This window comes from Caloenas nicobarica, chromosome 17, assembly GCF_036013445.1.
Source record: "Caloenas nicobarica isolate bCalNic1 chromosome 17, bCalNic1.hap1, whole genome shotgun sequence".
In the NCBI taxonomy this organism is placed as follows: Eukaryota; Metazoa; Chordata; class Aves; order Columbiformes; family Columbidae; genus Caloenas; species Caloenas nicobarica.
This window is the reverse complement of record NC_088261.1, coordinates 6,354,857-6,373,487: the sequence shown is the minus strand read 5'-3', so window position 1 is coordinate 6,373,487 and position 18,631 is coordinate 6,354,857. Positions and strand designations below refer to the sequence as shown.

Below are 18,631 nucleotides of genomic sequence, written 5' to 3'. Positions count from 1 at the left end.
TTACTTGCCACCTCCTAATACAACAACCAAACCACTTGGCACGGCTGGTAACTTTGAAGCGTCAATTCCTTTATGTTAAACCTAAACTCATACTGTCCTCTCTTCTACTGCACTGTGAATTCTTCACGTTGGCGTCACAAAATAAAACGTTACAGAAAACACTCCTGGGCTTTCACACGGAATCACACAGGATGTTTGGGGTTGGAATCACAGAATGTCAGGGATTGGAAGGGACCTCAAAAGCTCATCCAGTCCAATCCCCCCGCTGGAGCAGGAACACCCGGATGAGGTTACACAGAAGGTGTCCAGATGGGTTTGAATGTCTCCAGAGAAGGAGACTCCACAACCTCCCTGGGCAGCCTGTTCCAGTGTCCTGTTACCCTCACTGTGAAATTTCTTCTCCTATTTAAGTGGAACCTCTTGTGTTCCGGTTTGTACCTGTTGCCCCTTGTCCTATCATTGGTTGTCACTGAGAAGAGCCTGGCTCCATCCTCCTGACAAGGGACCTCTGGAGATCATCCAGTCCAACCCACCTGCTAAAGCAGGGTCACCCAGAGCAGATCACACGGGAATGCATCCTTGCTCTCTGTGCTAAAGATTTACCGGGCATTTTCGTTTTAGATCACCCCCGCTCCCAATTTTGTAATTCAAACACACGCGATCAGGGACGGAGCCAACCGCCCTTTACCATTCTGGGCTGAATTTGCACCAAAAACCACCTGAGCTGTCAGCAGACCAACCCTTTGACCTTCCTAGAGCCCTGCGCACCGGGCAGAGCTCGCTGCTTTATTTTATCCCTCTTTATTCCACGCCGCTATTTATAAAGAAAACCAGCATGACGCTGGCCCCGCCCCCCCGCGGCTGGCCCCGCCCCCGCGGCTTGCCCCGCCCCTGGCCCCGCCCCCCGGAGGGGCGTGCCCGGAAGCGGGGCGGGAGGCGGGGCCGCCAGCGCAGCCCAGCGGCGCGGCCGGGGCCGCGGTCGCCGCCATCGCCGCCATGGCCTGCGGGGTCTCGGCCGCCGAGTGCCTGCGGGAGTGGGAGGAGCTGCAGGACGGCTACCAGCGCATCCAGGTACCGGACACCCCGGGACACCCCGCGGGCCGTCACCTCGGCCACCCGGCTCGGGGCCGCGGTTGCATCAGGGCTCCCCCGAGGCACCGCGGGGGCGATCGCGAAGCCGTGGCGGGGCGGGGATCCCTCCCGACGGCGGGGTTACTGCCACCCGAACGGGGAGCGCGGTGACCGTGCTCGGATCCCGGTGGCTTTTCCCCGTGTGCCGCAGCCCCCGGTCCCGGCGCACAAACGAGCCCTTGTGCCCCTGGGAAAGGGGGTTCCGGGCTGCGCCGGGCACGGCCGGCGGGTTTGGCCGGAGCCGGGGGCCGGTCGGTGTCGTTGCCCAGCCCGGGATGGCCGTGGGGACGGGAGAGCTCCGGGAGTTTGAGCGGGGAGCGGCACGGCCGGGAGCGATGCTGTTTCACGCTCCTTATCGCTCCTCTAAGCCCAGCTTTAGCAAACCCGAAGCCAGGCTCACAGGGGAGTGGGGCAGCCAGGATCACACCACAGCTGGGCACCTTGTCCCGATGCCTCCACCCCGGGCACCCTCCCTCCGGTGCGGGGGCTCAGTGCCAGGAAGGTGACTGGTGTCAGTGACATTTCCACCTGCTTTGTGTAATCCCCGGGGTGCTGGCTGCTGGGGAAGGAGTGGGCAGGGTTCGGCTCAGCGTGGGGTCACCCAAGGGAAAGGTTGGCCAACGTCTGCTGCCGTTCAGATCCACGGGCTGCATTTGCACCAGTTCCCTTTTCCCCTGCGTCCCCCCTGGGAGCGGGGCGAAGCGGATCTTGTTGCGGACACACCACAGCTGTGCCCAGATGTGGGGCAAGGGAGGCTTTGAGAAACCTCCTCTTGCTCCACAGGGGTCGTGTGGATGTCCCAGGTTGCCCACTTTGAACTCTGCATGTAGCCGTGTGGCGCTGGCCCCCGTGGGGTGATGGTGCTGTCCTTTGGGAACCTGCCCCTGGGGTGGCTTCTCAGCCAGGCTGTCCCCGAGCGTGGTGCTCGGACCCCAGCACGGCTAAAGGAGCTGTCACAAAAGCTGCTTGCTCTCCGTTAGCTCCAGAGCAAGAGAAGGAGGTGACTCCAGATGGGAGCAGGAAAGCTTGGTGCTTGAGCAGGGAACATCCCCTTGAGAGATCGGGGCCATAAATCACTGCTGGGAGAGCTGGGGCTGTCTGGGGTCTGTTCCCACCCTGCCACTGCTTGTCACCGGAGGGAGAACAAGAGGGAGAACTCTTCTGCGTCTGGATTTCACCTTTCTCTTCTGGGAACAGCTTTGAGATTTGCTGATAAAGTGCTTGATAAGAGCTACGGAGACTAAGATGTGTGCACGTCAAGGTCTAGTCCAAGGGTTGTTGCAAGAAGCATTTAATTCCCTGCTGGAGGTGGCACACAGGCTGCCTGTGGTCGAGGCGAGGCTGTTTTGCAGCTGACCTGAACAAGAAGCACCATTGATCCAGCGTGCTCTCTCCTTCCCTTTCTAAATACAGGGAAGAGTGGCACCCAGGCGTACCCAGGTGCGGTTGGGTTACCGCAGCATGAGGAGCAGGGACAGTTGGCCACAGCCCCACTGCAAGTCCGTCCCCTTTGTCCGGCTCATTGACGGGCTCCTCCAGCCTCCCGGGGGGCTGGGGATGGAGCTCCCCAGTTGGGATAGCATGAGCCTCCAGCCAGGGAGAGCTGCTTGTCCTGTCCCGACAGCTGAAGCCACCACTTTTTCCCCAAGTCTTTCCATCCCCCTGTGCCACAGTCAATGGTTTCCCAACCACGGGAGCATCCCTGGAGTGAGACCATGTTGCTGGAATTTCACAGCTGGAGCAGGGCTGGAAACAGTCTGTGTGCGAGGGCAGGACCAGGCTGTGCTGCAGGATGTGCCCGTAGATAAACTTCCTTGAGACTGGGGATGGACATCCCCAGCAGCTGCTTCTGCCCCCACAGAAGCAGGGATGGCTGCAGGCTGTCCCCAAACCTGGACGGCTGCAGGCTGTCCCCAAACACGCCTGGCCCCCTGCAGTCACCCTGTGTCTTACCCAGCTGCCGTGCAGGTGAAGTTAGAGACAATTTTTAACAGACGCATCAACAGATGTCCCCACAGGGGACCTGAGGACAGGGATGGCTGGGCAGGCAGCTGTAATGCATGTCGGTCTCTCTTTCCCAGGATAATCACAAGCTGTACAAGCAGAAACTCGAGGAGCTAACCAAGCTTCAGGATGGGATCTCCAGCTCCATCTCACGGCAGAAGAAGCGGCTGAAGGAGCTGTCGTTGGCCCTCAAAAAGTGAGTTGGTGTCCTGTGTTGGCATGGGGTGGGAGAGCAGCGATGTTGAACTCATCGCATGGCTCTGCCTCCAGTATAAATGTTAGTGCAGAGTGCTGTGGAGGTCTGGACTCATCCAGGCAGATCTTCCTCAGCTTCCCTGTCCTGTGCCCTGGGTTTGAGCCTGGTTTGCAGCTCAGAGCTTGCAAGGGCTTTGCAGGTGACTTGCCCCTCACAAAGCTCTCTCCATCCTTCCTCGGGGATGAGAAGACCTGTCTGGCCTCCCCTCTCTCTCATTCCTGCTCCCTTTTCTTGAGCCACATCCCTGCCTGCCAGAGGAGCTCACTCTGCAGCTGGAGTTGAGGACTTGCCTCCAGCCCATCTTCGCTGTCCTTGGGGCATCCTTGTCCAAGATAGTCCCGTATCGGGTGCCAGCACGTGCTCACCGTGTTATGGAGTCTCTCCTGACGCCAGCGTCTGTGTTTCCTCCCCAGATGCAAAGCCCACGTGAGTCCCGAACAGCAGGAGTCCATCCAAGAGACCCAGAGCCTCATAAAAGAGAGGCAGAACGTTTTCTTTGAGATGGAGGCCTACCTGCCAAAGAAGAACGGGTAAGTCAGCAATGTGCTCTTGTGGCCATGGCCAATGGTACCTGGGGTGCGTGAGAGAGAAGGGGCTGTTCAGCCTGGAGAAGAGAAGCTGAGAGGGGACCTTATCAGTGCTGATAAATATCTCCAGGGTGGGTGTCAGAGGACGGACCAGACTCCTTTCAGTGGTGCCCAACGCCAGGGCGAGGGGCAACGGGCACAGACTGAAACACAGGAGGTTCCGTCTGAATATGAGGAGAAAGTTCTTTACTTTGAGGTGCCAGAGCCCTGGACCAGGCTGCCCAGAGCAGGCGTGGAGTCTCCTTCTCTGGAGACATTCAAACCCGCCTGGATGCAACCCTGTGTGTTCTGCTCTGGTGACCCTGCGTTAGCAGGGGTTGGGCTGGATGATCTCCAGAGGTCCCTTCAGCCCCAGCCGTTCTGTGATTCTGATCCCTGGGCGAGACACCAGACACAAACCTGCAGTCACCCCGCGGTGTCACAGCATGGTGTCACACTCAGGCTCCCCGCAGGATGCCTGGGCAGGAGCCAGGCTGCAGCGCTGCCCCAGTCCCGCCTCGCTCCCCAACCTGCTCCTGCCCTTCACCTGCCCTTGAACTGTGGCCTTGTGCGGGGGGAGCCCCGGCGAGCCCCCCTGGGAGTTGGAGAGGTGCTCGGCCGCCCGTCCCCCTGCCCTTGGGAGGAGATGCCAGAGCGTTTGTGCCAGTCACGTCGCTTGGCAGCTCCGAGTGGAAAACAGCTGGGGGCTGGTTCTCGGCCCCGCCGCCTCAGTGGTGGCACCAGGGGGGACGGTTCCGCCTCGCCCCGCGGCAGCGCTGCCCGGGCAGGCGGCCACCCCGACGGCTCTGCTCTCTCCACAGGTTGTACCTGAGTCTGGTGCTCGGGAACGTGAACGTCACGCTGCTCAGCAAGCAGGCCAAGTATGTCCCTTTCGTCACCGCCACCATGTGCTTTGCCTGGCTTGGGATCCCTGTGTTACCAGGAAATATCAACTCCTCCCGGGCTGAGCTGCCGCATGTGCAGACACGTGGCTGCCGTGACGTGGCTGTCGCACATTCCCTGCCCGGGCTGTCCCCTGCTGCCTTGGCCAGAACCAGCCACCTCCTCGATTCCGCCTTAGGCACCTTCCACCGCGCTGGGATGGACCATTAGCTCTGACGAGCTGAACAGGATCCTCCACCAAAGCCGTGTCTGGGTGTCCCCTGTGTCAGGGACTCCCTGGAGAGCCAGACCTGTGGGGAAACACCAATGGCCTGTTTTGGCCCATGAAATCCCCCCAACACGTAGGGACACTAATGCTGGAGGTGCCCACCCAGGAGCCCCTGACCCCTCCCCAGGTCCCCCCCCTTGAAGAGTTGAACAGACACCAACCTGCCCAGCTTCACAGAGCCCTCTGGGCCACCCACCTGGTTGGTGTGGTTTGGGGTGTCTGGAAGGTCTCTCACCTGTGTGAAGGCAGCCTGGAGTGCTCTCTTCTCAGAAATACCCAGGGATGGGATTTTTCCCGAGTGTGTCCCATAGGTTCCCACCAGAATATCACTTTTGTCCAGCCAGGTGGGATGGGAGGACAGAGACTTCCAGCAGCTGCCTTGCTCCACGTCTATCCTTGTGTTTCCTGCAGGTTTGCGTATAAAGACGAGTATGAGAAGTTCAAGCTGTACCTCACCATCATCTTACTCATCGTGTCCTTCTCCTGTCGGTTCCTCCTTAACTCCAGGTGAGTCTGGCTTGAGTGCCGGGCAGAGATCTCCTCCCAGAACCCCTGCGTCCTCCTCTGCCATCCTGAAATATCCTGACAAAGGATCTGGCCACTGCTCTGGAAGTGACACCCCTTGACACCCCGTTTTGTTCCCCACCAGGGTGACAGACGCTGTCTTTAACTTCCTCCTGGTGTGGTACTACTGCACCCTCACCATCCGGGAGAGCATCTTGATCAACAACGGATCCAAGTGAGTCCCTTGGGCTCGGGGAGGGGGCTGTGCAGTGAATTGGTCCTTCTCTACAAGGCTGGGGAGCTGGGACCCACTGCATAGCTCCACACTTCCCAAGGGAGCAGCTCCCTCCTGCTCAGGGTGTGTAGCAAACCCCGGTGATGAGCTGTGCAAGGAACAACCCGTGCGGTGGTGGTGCGGGAGGGTGGAGCGGTGGTCGGAGCAGCCCCGGCCCCTGGCTGCAACCTGGACCGGAGGCTCCTGCTCCTCGCACGGCTCTTTCATAACCAGCCCCGCTCCTGGTGCACGTTTGGGTCATGATTCATGCCCAAGAGCTGATGCCTCTTGCCTGTGTCTGCCTTTCAGAATCAAAGGCTGGTGGGTTTTCCATCACTACGTCTCCACCTTCCTCTCAGGCGTCATGCTGACCTGGTGAGTCTGTGTCCCCTTGTCCCTTGGCTGTAGAGACGCCTGTCTGCTTGGGCCGCGGCCAACAGCCGTGGTTCTGCTCTGTGGGTGTTGTGGTCTAACAGAATCAGAACAGTTTGGGTCGAAGGGACCTTCAAAACTCATCCAGTGCCCCCCCTGCCATGAGCAGGGACATCTGCACCAGCTCAGGTTGCTCAGAGCCCCGTCCAGCCTGGCCTGGGATGTCTCCAGAGGCGTTCCAGCCCTCTAAGCGTTTCTGTGGCCTCCTCAAGCCCCTGTTTTGGTGGCGCTGGGATGAGGCAGTGTCCTCACCCTGGCTGTGTGGCAGCAGGGCTGGCTGTGTCCCCTCACAGCCCCACGTCCCCCAGCCACCGTTGTCTCTCCCCAGGCCGGACGGGCTCATGTACCAGATGTTCAGGAACCAGTTCCTCTCCTTCTCCATGTATCAGAGTAAGTGCTGCCATGTGCGACAGGGACCGCGGCTGCTCGCAGCTCTTGGTCACCTGGGTTTTCCCTTGGCCTCTTCCCACCACCCCAGCGTTGGGATGGTCCTTGTGCACAGTGTCACCTTGGAGCGGGGCTGATGCTGGGGCCAGGGGATGATGCTGAGCGTGGCCACACTATCCCTGCAGGCTTTGTGCAGTTCCTCCAGTACTACTATCAGAGCGGGTGCTTGTACCGGCTGCGGGCGCTGGGCGAGAGGCACAACATGGATCTGACTGTGGGTAAGCTGGGATTTTCCCTTACTGGTTGTCCCAGTCCAACTGGACCTGCTGCAGGGTACCACACTGGTGCTGGGCTAACTGGGAGCTGTGGTTTCTGTTAAAGGCAATGGTGACAGTTATTTTTGTGTCACGGTTGGTTTGATTGCCATATATCAGTGGCAGAAACGGTAAAAGCCACAAATAAAGCCACAGCTCCGAAAGCAGCACCTCCCGTGGGGCGGCAGCATCCCGTAGGCTGGATGTCCCCTCCTCCTGCTCTCCTGGGGCCACCAGCCCATGGGTGGCTCTTCGGGATGCGAGGTGGCAGCAGCTGTGGCTCCCATCATCCAAGTTTCCCCTGGGAAGCTGCTTCACAGACAGAAAACCTCTCTTCCACACCCCACGTATTTGCGGGCTGTCACCTCCCCAGCCTGTGACACTGCGTGCTTGCGTCCCCCACATTCTGGGGTCCCCATGCAAACCTTCCTCTTTTGCAGAGGGCTTCCAGTCCTGGATGTGGAGAGGCCTCACCTTCCTCCTTCCCTTCCTCTTCTTCGGGCAGGTGAGTGTGCACCCATCCCTGCGTGGACACACCAGAGTCACGGGTGGGAGCGGGTCGTGCCACGTTCCTGGTCGTGCCACGTTCCTGGCCGTGCTGGTGTCCTGGGCTCGGCTGGGTGTCTTGGACATCACACAGGTGCCAGCAGGCTGCTGCGGCCAAGTGACACAGATGCCAGGGACAGGGAAATGCTTTCAGTGAAGGCTGAACCTTTTCTTTCCTCCATGACTCAGCTGGTGGGATGGGGAGGACTTGGGGTAGTTCTGACAAGTGCTTAAGTAATGTGCAAAATACATCTGAGGGACTGGCTCCGAGAACCTTTCCCAAACCCTTCGGAGCTTCAGCTCTTGAGCCGCTGCTGCTGAAGGTCCAGTTTTTCCATGCTCAGATCGTTCAGGCTGATGGCCAAAAGCAGGAGGCTGATCTGAGGCTTCGTCCTGGATGTTGGGCTCCCCAAAGTGGCACAAAAGGGGCACATGTCCCAACTGTGATCCTCTGGCCCCAAGCCTGGAGGGTTTCACTGCGTGCTGGGGCAAACTGACCTCAGGCAGGGGCTGTGGGGGATTTTGTCCCCAGAGGGAGCACCTGGATGAACATCAGCAGAGGGTCAAGCCTTTGAAAGCAGAAACTCCTCTAAATCTCCTCTCTCCTGCAGTTCTGGCAGCTCTACAACGCCGTCACCCTCTTCCGCATGCTCCAGCACCCGGAGTGCAAGGAGTGGCAGGTATGGGGGTGCCAGGGGCTGCCGTGGGGTTGGGGGTGCCCCAGGCAGGTCCCTCCTGCTGACCCCCAACCTCTGCGGCTCCCACAGGTCCTCATGTGCGGCCTCCCCTTCTTCATCCTCTTCCTGGGGAATTTCTTCACCACCCTTCGCGTCGTCCACCAGAAGTTTCAGAACAAGAACAAAGACACGAAGCGGAATTGAAGCCAGCAGTGCAGCGTGGGGGGCCAGGACTGTTTTTTCCCCCACCAACTCCATCTCCCATCCCCTCGATGCCGTCCAGACTCTGGTGTTTCACCCCGTTCTTTGGAAGCTTGGGTGTGGGACAGAGCTCACAAATAGACTGTGATGCTTGATCGAGTCACTCGCCCCGAGGCAGGAGCACCCTCCAACCTTCCTCCTCCAGAGCAAAGACAGCTGCTCCCCTTCCCTTTGCCCTGAAGACACTTGCTGGGATGGTTTTTCTGGGATGAGCCCAGCTCTGCTCGGGACAGGGACAAGGATCCAGGGCTGATGGCTGCCTCCCACCCAGCTCCTGGGGTACACCGGGATTCCCCCATCTCCCTCCCCAGCCCTGCAGCCCCAGGGGATGAAGATCCCTCACATCTCATGGGCTGCGAGGTGTCACTGCCCTGGCTGTCCCCTTGGCCTCAGCACAAGTGCTGGTTTCCACAGGATGTCATACCCTGGTTCTTCTCCCACTTCGAGCCACAGGGGCTGAGGTGGAGGAGCCGTGTGTGTCACCTGCGGGGTGGGAGCAGCAGGAGCCTGGAGCTGTGACCAGCACCCAGCCTCGCATCTCTGGAGGATGCATATGTCAAAATAAAGGGAAGGTGCTGCCTCAGGGCACCAGGGTGGTCTCAAAACAGCTTCTGTGCACTGTGGTTTTGGCTCATCTGGCATAATGTGTCAGCAGGAGGGAAGAAAAGCCACGTTCAGGTGTCCCCATATGAGCCCAGGGGTGCAGTGGGGACAGAGGACAGTGCTGTGAGCTGTCAGCTGCCTCCCACAACACTCCCCAGCCCCTGCCAGGGGCTGCAGCTGCCCAATGAGCCAAGGGGGGGCCCAGCAGCACTTCAGGACCTTGGAGACCAGGGAAGAGACACTCCATCTACTGCTGGGAGCTCCTCAAGTGTTGGGAACCAAAGAGCAGGTCCAGCACAGCTCTGTATGGGTCCTGAGCCACCCACCCTCCACTGCTGTCCCCACACCCCGAGTTGTCACCCGTACTCCAGATTTCGTCCTGGTTCATAGCCATCACTCCTCCACCTCTTTTTTCCCCAAGCAGAGGGAGAGCAAGAAGCAAACTACAGAAACAGTATTTTTATTCCAAGGGCAAATGTATTTAAATAATTTACAGTCATTGGACAGCCTAAAAGTTGGTGGTGGGTTTTTTTTTTTCCATGATTAAATCACAGAGATGTTGAAATAAAAACAGTATTTAAAAAAAATGACCGTACAGCATGAGGGAGGGGCTGGGCAGGGGGGAGCTGCTGGCTGCAGGACCCCAGGGAGCAAGCAGGACCCCCCAGACTGAGACCCCCCCAAAACTGAGTGTCTTCTGGAGGGGAGCAGAGCCACCCCCCCGCACTGCGTGCTGGAGGGCGGCAGGGGAAAGGAGCGGGTGCCTGCGGGGTCCTGGGGACATGGGGCAGCTCTGAGCCCAGAGGCGGCTGCCAACTCCACGTCTCTAGTCTAGAGATGGCCACAGAGGGCAGGAGGGGGGCAAGGACAGATCGCTGCCCCACGCTGTGCCCTCACACCAAACCTGTGTCACAGGGGGCTGCTGTCCCCAGGCTCTCCCTGCTGGCAGGGCAGGGGGGGCTCCAGCCATGGGAATAAGGCAAACACCTCGTGTTCAGGGAAGGAGCCCAGAGCCCCCCCGGCACATGTCCCTCCTGCCCCACATCAGTCAAGCCCCTGACCTCAAGGCAAACGCTGGTGCTCCCTAGAGTGTCGGGGGCACCACAGCTCCTGGACAAGAGCCTGAGCTACCCCCCTGCCCCTCTCAACCCCTTCCACCCCCTCAGGAACACAGCCTGCTCTGGGGGGGCTGTATGTGGCCCAGGAGGGGTTGGGAGTGACACTGAGGTAGCCGTGGGCAGGGAATGACGCTGTCACCCACAGCAGGCACTTTCCAGCTCCCACGGACCCATGCCTGGGGTCCCATTCTCTCCCCGGCCCCGCCAGCCTCGCTCTTAGCTCCAGACATCCAGCGAGTAGCGGCCCTTCGTCATCAGTTTCTTTACATAGTCCACGGCCTGGGGCTGGCTCATGTTCCCAAACTCGGCCACGATCTCATAGAAGGTGTTCTGCACGTCCCGGGCCATGTTGCGAGCATCACTGGCAATGAGAGGAGTGTGAGCAAGTGGGTGACACATCACAGCCACAGACCCCTGGTCACTTCTGGACACCCACCCCAGCCCCTCTACTGGGCCACTTGCCCTCCCCTAGCACAAGGACAGCGTAACCCTCCCAGGGCTTGTAACGCACAAGTGGGTAAACTGAGTTATGCTCCTTTCCCCAAAAGTAAGAATGTTTTCCCAAAGTCCCATCTGTGCCACAGGACTTACCCGCATACGTAGATATGAGCGTTTCCCTCGTTAATCAGCTTCCAGATGTTTTCCTTGTTCTTCTTCAGTAAGTGCTGGACATAAACCTGTCAGGAAATAAGGTGGGGGTGAGCCAAGAGGGACAGAGCCCCCAGACCCCAGGCCATGGCAGGGAAGCCAAGCCCATGGCCCCACAAGACAGCAGAGGAGCAGGAAACATGAGGAGAGACAGAGAGCTGGGGCTGTTCAGCTAGAGAAGAGAAGCTGAGAGGGATCTTATCGATGCTGATAAATATCTCCAGGGTGGGTGTCAAGAGGATGGATCAGACTCTTTCCAGTGGTCCCCAATGACAGGATGAGGGGCAACAGGCACAGACTGAAACACAGGAGGTTCCATCTGAACATGAGGAGAAACTTCTTTACTTTGAGGTGCCAGAGCCCTGGAACAGGCTGCCCAGAGAGGCTGTGGAGTCTCCTTCTCTGGAGACATTCAAACCCGCCTGGATGCGACCCTGGGTGATCTGCTCCGGTGACCCTGCGCTAGCAGGTAAGTTGGACTGGGTGATCTCCAGAGGTCCCTTCAACCCCAACCAGTCCCTGATTCTGTGCTCCCATGGGCCTTCTCCAGCAGTGAGGCCCCAGGCTGGGGGTCTCCAGCCCTCAGGGCCTTTTCTTCCCCCACGGCCACGGCTGGGAGCGATGGTGGGCAGCGCGGGGAAGCAGCTGTGGAACTAGAGCAGTACCTTCTCGGCCTGGTCCCTGGAGAAGGCAACGTTGAGCTGGGTGAGGACTCCCTCCTGATGGAAGCGGGCCAGCTCCTCACGGTACAGGTAGTCCTCACGCTCACGGCGGCAACCATAGTAAAGCACTGTCTCACCCACTTCTTTGCCTGCAGAGTCACACAGCTCCCATCAGCTGGATCCCTGCAGCCCCAACCCAGCCCTCCCCTCGTCCTGCCAATCCGGGGGAGGCAAAGCTGTGTCACTGCAAGGGAATGCTCAAGACTCTGATTCCCAGAACTACTCACAAGCTTTAGAAATGAGTCTGAGTGACATGACTGTGGCTATTTGGAGACACAGTGGCAGAGGTCAGAGAACGGGCTCAGGTTTATCTGCCCCCCAAAACGTCCTCTGTGGCCAAGAGAGGAGGACAGAGCACTCTCATGCTCGACAAACACAGAGCTGCTCTTCCACCCCTCCACCGCCTCTGCTTTTTGCTAGACCCATCAGCAATATGAGCAGCACAAGCTGTACCCCGAAGGCACCAACTGGCCCCGCAGAGCATCATCCTGCAGCATCCACCCCCAGGGGAGCTCCTGGGCACTCACCTTGCTGCTTCAGCCAGGCCCGCTCCTGGATGAAGCCAATGAAGGGGGCTACGCCAGTCCCCGGTCCAATCATGATGACAGGCGTGCTGGGTTTGAAGGGCAGGCGAAACTGTGATTTCCTGACGTACATGGGCACCACAGAGTTGCTCCCTTTCTCATTAGGCACCTTGTTCTTGAGCCAGCTGGTGGCCACCCCTTTGTTCACACGTCCCGTCTTGGTCTCATACTCCACTGTCACAGCACAGATGTGGATCGAGTTGGGGTGAACCTGCAGAGAAGGGATGTGAGCACCAAGCAGAGAGGGAGCCCCACATGAGGTCCTGGGCAACCTCACAACTCAGTCCCTTGTGCTCAGGGATGGGGAGAAGCTTAACCTAATGTGAATTTGGGTACAGCTATTCCTCTCCTTGCACATCAAGCCTCCAAGCATGCCCCACATGAGGCTTCTGTCTGGTGCCTGACTCCTCACAGGACCGTGGAGCTTCCCTTGGAATTGCCACCAACCTCAGGCCTTCAGGCACAGGGTAAAGAGTGAATCTTGACCAACTCCTAAAACACCATCTTGCTCCCAAGACCTGTGGACAAGGCCTGTCCGCAGTGGGGAGACAGAAGCTGGCTGCCACATGGGACTCTCTGCAGACACTGTGCAAGTTGGGATAACCGGAGCACAAATGTGACGGGGAGCAGCTGAGGGACCTGGGGGGGTTCAGCCTGGAGAAAAAGAGGCTGAGGGGAGACCTTCTCGCTCTCTGCAACTGCCTGAAAGGAGGTTGGAGCCAGGGGGAGTCAGGCTCTGCTCCCAAGGAACAAGTGATAGGATGAGAGGAAATGGCTTCAAGTTGCGCCAGGGGAGGTTTAGATTGGATATTAGGAACAATTTCTTCCCAGAAAGCGTTGTTGGGCATTGGAACAGGCTGCCCAGGGCAATGGTGGAGACACCATCCCTGGAGGGGTTGAATGGACGTGGAGATGATGTTCTCAGGGACATGGGTCATGGGTTAGTGCCAGTGTTGGGTTAACTGTTGGACTTGATGATCTTGAGGGTCTCTTCCAAGCAAAATGATTCTGTGATTCTATAACGTCCTCTTCTCATGCATGGAGATAACTAAAGCTGCCCTCCTCACAGAAAAGGGTCACCAGTACAAATTTCCCGTGTCCTCTACCCAGATGAGAGGGAGGACAGTGGCACTGAAGTCCCTGCAGAAGCACCCTCACCTTGGAGGAGGAGGCGATGGAGTAGTAGCGGGCTTGCAGGCGCGGCAGGAGCTCACACAGGTGGTCGATGGGGGGGCGCAGCGAAGGCATGTCCTGCAGGATGGCCAGGATGTTCCTCCGGGCCTCCACCACCCAGCTGAGGTAGAGAGCCTGCAAACAAAGAGGGCACACGACTGACAACTTCCCTACACGGCTGGCAAACACCCTCAACTCTCTGTATGTGGTGCCCAGCAGCCCTGGATCCCTTTTGGGGATCCCCCCAGCACCCAGTTCAACCCAGCAGCTTTGCTGGGATGGCCACAGCTCCCACCTTGCCGTCGGCAGCAGACGATGCCATTTTGCGGAGGCGCTCCTGCTCGTCAGCATCCGTGCTGTACTGGGCCAGCTCGTAGAGGACATTGGTGCGGGGTGGGTTGGTGATGTCCAGGTAATAGGTCAGGGCTGTACGGTAGGACGTGGGGCAGGGGAAGGGATGTCTCTTATTGGATTCCTCTGCAGGAGAAAACAAAATTTAAAAAAAAAAAAGTCAGCAACTGCATGCTGTTATGTTAGAGATTCTGTGCCAGCAGCTCTGTGCTGTGTATGAGAGCTGGAGACAGAGCAGGGGAACAGGCTTCAGGGAAGAGAGAGCAGCCCTAGGGCTGCATCAGCGTGTTGGCCAAAGCCTCAATCCCACACCAAAGCAGCTCGGGCACAGGGCAGCTCCCTCTCCAGGCAGCTCCATCTCCCAGTAGCTCATTTTGTGTTTCACAGATGCTGCCTGACAGCTTATCAGCAAAAATAAAATGCCCCGCACTTCCCAATGGAGTTCTCTACCCCGAGATATCCATGCACAGAAGCACCCAGCACACTCCCAGGCCATGCAGGACGGCTAATTTGGCCTAATGCACTTACATCTCCTTCAGATCTAGCCTCAAAAGTATCCTTAGTCTCTGGCAGCCATGGACAGTTTTGCTCAGAGCCCCTCAGGAAGGATCAGCACCAGCAGCTGAGGCTGGAGCTGTTCCGTTCAGCAAAGTAAGAGGGACAGGAATGACAGTGTGACGCCAGAGAAGGCTGGGACATCACACAAGGTCTACAGGCTCCAGCAGTGCATGAAAGCCACCTGTGCTCTTGAAACCAGGAGCCAGCTCTTGCATTTCTAGAGCAGCACCTCTGATGCTCCAGGTCAGGCTGCACCGTTTTAGGAGTAAGACAGGCAGCAGCTGCCATGTCCCTCCTGCCAGAGGTCAGTTTTGCTGGGAACATCACCCGAGAAAAGCTCTTTGTATCAGCACAAGTGCTTCCCCCTGGCAGTTCAGTTCCCCAGCCTGTGCCTCCTCCAGGGACTGAACAGCAGCATCTCAGAGACGACAGCCCCCGTTGCGCTCAGGGGCTGCTGCAGCAGAGAGATGTTCCAGCAGGCTGATGCTCTGTAATTAGGAGCGTGCTGTTACATAATTTGTTGTTGAATGGGCACATCAAGCGCGTTTCACAGGCGACCCACTTCGGCTGGCTTTCAGCCAGGGCTCTGTGCTGCTGCTGCTCAAATGGCACAGAGAGGCCACGGGACACCTCTGTTTGCCTGGAGGTGCCTGATGGGACCTGAAGGTGATCTGGCTCCTGCTCTGGTGGGAAGGACAGAGGCCACAGCTGAAGGAGAACTGCTGATGCTCAGGGCTGATCCATACTCACCATCCAAATTGTTTAGGGACATGATGGTGTCCAGATCCGTGCCCAGGATCTCGCCAATCTGATTCACCAGAGAGGAGTCATTGGCTGGGTACACCGCCACATGGTCCCCAGACTCGTACCTGGCACAAAAGCAGGAGGAGAGCAGATGAAACACCAACACCGGCTTCTTGTCCACACCAAGCCTGAGCTGCTCAGCCAGAAGACAAGCAGGCTGGAGCAAGGGGCAGTAAGACAACACTGAGATCTAGGCTGCTACACACTGCCTGCACACTCAGGGACTCCAACGAACTGGCAGTAACTGCAGAAAGGACCATTGTGCAATAATGGTTTTAAGAACCAGGTCTTTCACAAGGGACCTCCAAGATAACAGCAATTTTTCTTTCAACAAAGTCAGGCTTCTAGCAAGGCCAGGCCATCTCCCTGACAGGCAAGGAGCAAAGCCACTCAAAACCTCTGCAGTATTTTGTTAAGGTAAGTCATCTGGACTTGTGGCTTTCTTACAAGCACACACAAAGGAATTTAAGCCAGCAAGCAGATTTTTAAGATCAGGGCTATATTCCCTCTGTGCTCATACATCTAAGCCAAGCAAACCCAGGCATGAACCACCCCCAGCTTTCTCCTCTTTCATAGCTCATCTGCCCCTCGTTTTTTTTATTGACTCCTAGAGAATTCCTGCAGCTGGGACTGCTCAGGTAGGACAGGAATGTTCAGCCAGCTCCAGAGGGGCACAGGGCAGCCAGCCATGGGGTACCCAATACGTGGCACAGAAGCTCAGAGGAGCAATGCTAAGTAATTATGAGATCAAGACCCCCTTCTGAAGTGCTGGACGAGGCCAGTGCCACATCCTTGTTCTTTGCTCCCGACGCAGACCGCTCCTGCCAAAACAGTGGAGCAGCCTCCCATGGGAAACTACCTAATTTTGGAATTGGAGATATCCAGCTCCAGGTGCATCAGGTGCCGCTCTCCACCCTCGTTCAGCTTGCGGTTCTCCGTGACGTGGGCCAGGAAGGGGTTCTTGGCATCAAATGGTCTGGAAGGAAAGACAAGGACCCTCCGGGTGACTATCCTGCAGCTCACGGAGCTGCTTGAGCTGGGTGTGTTCCCTCTGCCTCCAGAGCAGCCTCTGACGATTCAAGCACAGGGCTGTCCCGGTTCAGAGCACCCCATGGCAGAAATCAAATTATAATCCTGCTGCTTCCCACACTGGCACAGAAAACAGATTGTTTTCCTTTAAAACACAGCCCAGCAGTCAGCTGCTTCTGTTCCACAAAGAAAAGTGATGCAGAAGTGGGCTGGGGGGAGTGTCCAATCTCAAAGAAATGCTTCAGGTTGGAATTAATGTATACAGCTCATCTCCCCACAATACTGCAAACAGCCATCAGGCATTAACTGCCCTGGGCAAGAAAAGGCTCCAAGTGACCTCAAGACAGATGCGGCAAATGTACCAGTCAAACAGCACATGTGAACACTTGCCACCTTCTCAAACACTAATGATTCATTAACTGCAAAATCCTCAAGAGTCCCAGTGAATATGTGAGCACATTTCTCTTGGGCAGAGACCTGCTACACAGCTGCATCACAGAAATGACACTGCCTGCATAGCAGGTGGTGTTAGAAACATCAAGGATCCATCAGCCAAAGCCTGGCCCACATACACCCTGCCCAGGGTGGTTTGGTACTTACGGCTTCTGGTTCTCGTAGCTCTTGAGACGACCCATCTCACCGGTGTAGACTTTGTTCATGTTCAAATCTGTGTGTACCACCAGCTCATATTGGCGGATGCTGGAAGAGGGAGAGAAAAAAAGAAAAAAGTCAAACTAGAAATCACACAGTACAGTTGGAACCATCACCTGATTTGCTAGATTTGCTGCAGTTCAAAAACAAATGCACATTCCACCCCTTTCCCCCTCTCAAGACACTAGGGAGCAGGTAAACCACACAGAAAGCGCAAAACAAGAGGAAACATCAGCTTCACTGGGAGCATCACAGCCCAGCAAAGCCATCCACAAAGGAACCAAATCCATCATGTCTCCCATCCAGAACAGAAATCCAGAGCTGGGTTCAAACTGGCACCAGGACAGGCTCAGGGCAAACAGCCCCAGTCGCTGTTCTGCTCCACACGTGTCTCCTCGAGTCTGGCAGGGGAGGCAACGTGCAGGAAAGGGCTGATGGCACTGCCACCACTCAAAGGTGGCAATTCTCCCTGGAACCTGAAAGAACCTGCTCCCACACCCACCTGGACTCCTCTCCTGTGGCCTCCACCCCAAAGTGCTCGCACACCGCTGGCCAGAACTGCTCTCTCCAGGTGATGAAGTCTTCTTCCAGGCTAGCCATGGCAAAAGAGGAAGGTTTTGTTATTCAGGCTTGGTCTTTAACCAATTCAGCTCCCCCTTGCCCACTCCTGGCATTAGGTCACCTTCTTAGAAGGCAGAGTGTCCAGGTGAGCATAGAGAGGTACAAAAAAAAAAAACCACCAAAAAATCATTGTCCAGGTTGGAAGATTGCTGCCTTCCACTATAAAACAAACAGTTCACAAGGAGATGGAGGGATGAGTGAGCCCACCCATACAGGCTGGGTTAGCCATGGAGCTGCAGCAGGGCAAAGGCAGAGGCTGCAAAGCTCTCCAGATACACAACTATGGCCGTTTAAAGCTGATGTGGGATTTCACTAGGCACAGGACTCCCTGGGATGCTCTAAGTGTGCAGAGATCTGTGTGTGGGAAAAAGAACAGACACGCAGAGAGATGTCAGTTCCCACAACTAGCCCTACAGAGTTTATTTCTGTCTCAGCAGCAGAGCCAAGCCCCTGCCAAGGTCCCTGCCATGCTGCTTTGGCCAGCTCTGACCAGCCTTTCCAAGCTACTCACTTGCCATCATCATCTCCCAGCCCGAGTTCAAAGATGCGTTGGGCTCCAAGCTCCTCCAGTCTCTTGTCCACATACTTTCCCATGGCATTGAAGTGCTCATAAGTCTTGTTCCCCAGCCCAAAGACCTGGAAGGGAACACTGATTAAGCATGGAGAAGCAGGGGCTGGATTTTTCCCATTCAGCCAGCATCCCCTGCCCAGTAACACCCAGCAAAGGATGCTGCAGACAGACAGGACAGCAAGACCTCTCCCAGCTCCTCATCAGCTATTTGTGGACCTTTTGAGGAAGATCGTACCACTGGAGAGTGGTCAGTGGACACCAGCACCTCCCCGAGCCAGGCCTCAGGTACTCCAAGGGGACGCGGGTACAAGAGCCGCCTGCGCCATCTCCTCGAGGGACCTGCAGGAGCTTGGACTGTCTGAAGACGAATCACTGTCCCTTCCCTCCCACAAACCGCCCTGCAAATGTCTGCTCGCTGCTTTACACACAGCAGCTCAACATCTCCAGCAGTGGATTTTCTCCTCATTTGCAATTATGATGCTGCCTAAGGAATTTGGCCAGGGTTCAGGCGAGGTGGCTGTATCTCAGCCAATTATTCAGCTCACACAGGAAAAGAGCTATACGCTCCTCCAAGAGATTTAATTTGTGGGAGAAGATCTGGCCCAGGGCTGCTCAATTAGCTTCTGAACAACAGCAGCAGCCTGTAACTCATTTACAGACCTTGTATTCAATGCC

General features: G+C 57.0%; 2 protein-coding genes across 8 annotated transcripts in view; one reads left to right on the top strand and one right to left on the bottom strand.

Annotated features, from left to right (window-relative positions):
* The first annotated feature begins 934 nt into the window (after positions 1-934).
* Positions 935-8,555, top strand: TMEM120A (transmembrane protein 120A). The gene is made up of 12 exons (XM_065647294.1): positions 935-1,071; positions 3,213-3,331; positions 3,805-3,921; positions 4,779-4,838; positions 5,540-5,635; positions 5,778-5,867; positions 6,216-6,281; positions 6,667-6,728; positions 6,911-7,003; positions 7,480-7,544; positions 8,197-8,265; positions 8,353-8,555. Exons 1-12 carry the CDS (start codon positions 997-999, stop codon positions 8,464-8,466), a joined length of 1,026 nt encoding a protein of 341 aa, XP_065503366.1. The 5' UTR covers positions 935-996; the 3' UTR covers positions 8,467-8,555.
* A 1,021-nt stretch (positions 8,556-9,576) lies between these two features.
* The window catches only part of LOC135995756 (NADPH--cytochrome P450 reductase), a 29,840-nt gene continuing 20,785 nt past the window's right edge, over positions 9,577-18,631 (bottom strand). For all 7 annotated transcript variants that reach the window (XM_065647290.1, XM_065647289.1, XM_065647288.1 and 4 more), the window contains 11 exons: positions 17,897-18,021; positions 17,267-17,356; positions 16,714-16,812; positions 15,944-16,060; positions 15,031-15,149; positions 13,667-13,848; positions 13,357-13,506; positions 12,142-12,409; positions 11,558-11,703; positions 10,836-10,921; positions 9,577-10,605 (listed from right to left, as the gene is read on the bottom strand). In XM_065647290.1, the coding sequence (XP_065503362.1) occupies positions 10,461-10,605; positions 10,836-10,921; positions 11,558-11,703; positions 12,142-12,409; positions 13,357-13,506; positions 13,667-13,848; positions 15,031-15,149; positions 15,944-16,060; positions 16,714-16,812; positions 17,267-17,356; positions 17,897-18,021 (1,527 nt within the window). In that variant the 3' untranslated portion in view covers positions 9,577-10,460. The remainder of the gene's footprint in view (positions 10,606-10,835; positions 10,922-11,557; positions 11,704-12,141; positions 12,410-13,356; positions 13,507-13,666; positions 13,849-15,030; positions 15,150-15,943; positions 16,061-16,713; positions 16,813-17,266; positions 17,357-17,896; positions 18,022-18,631) is intronic.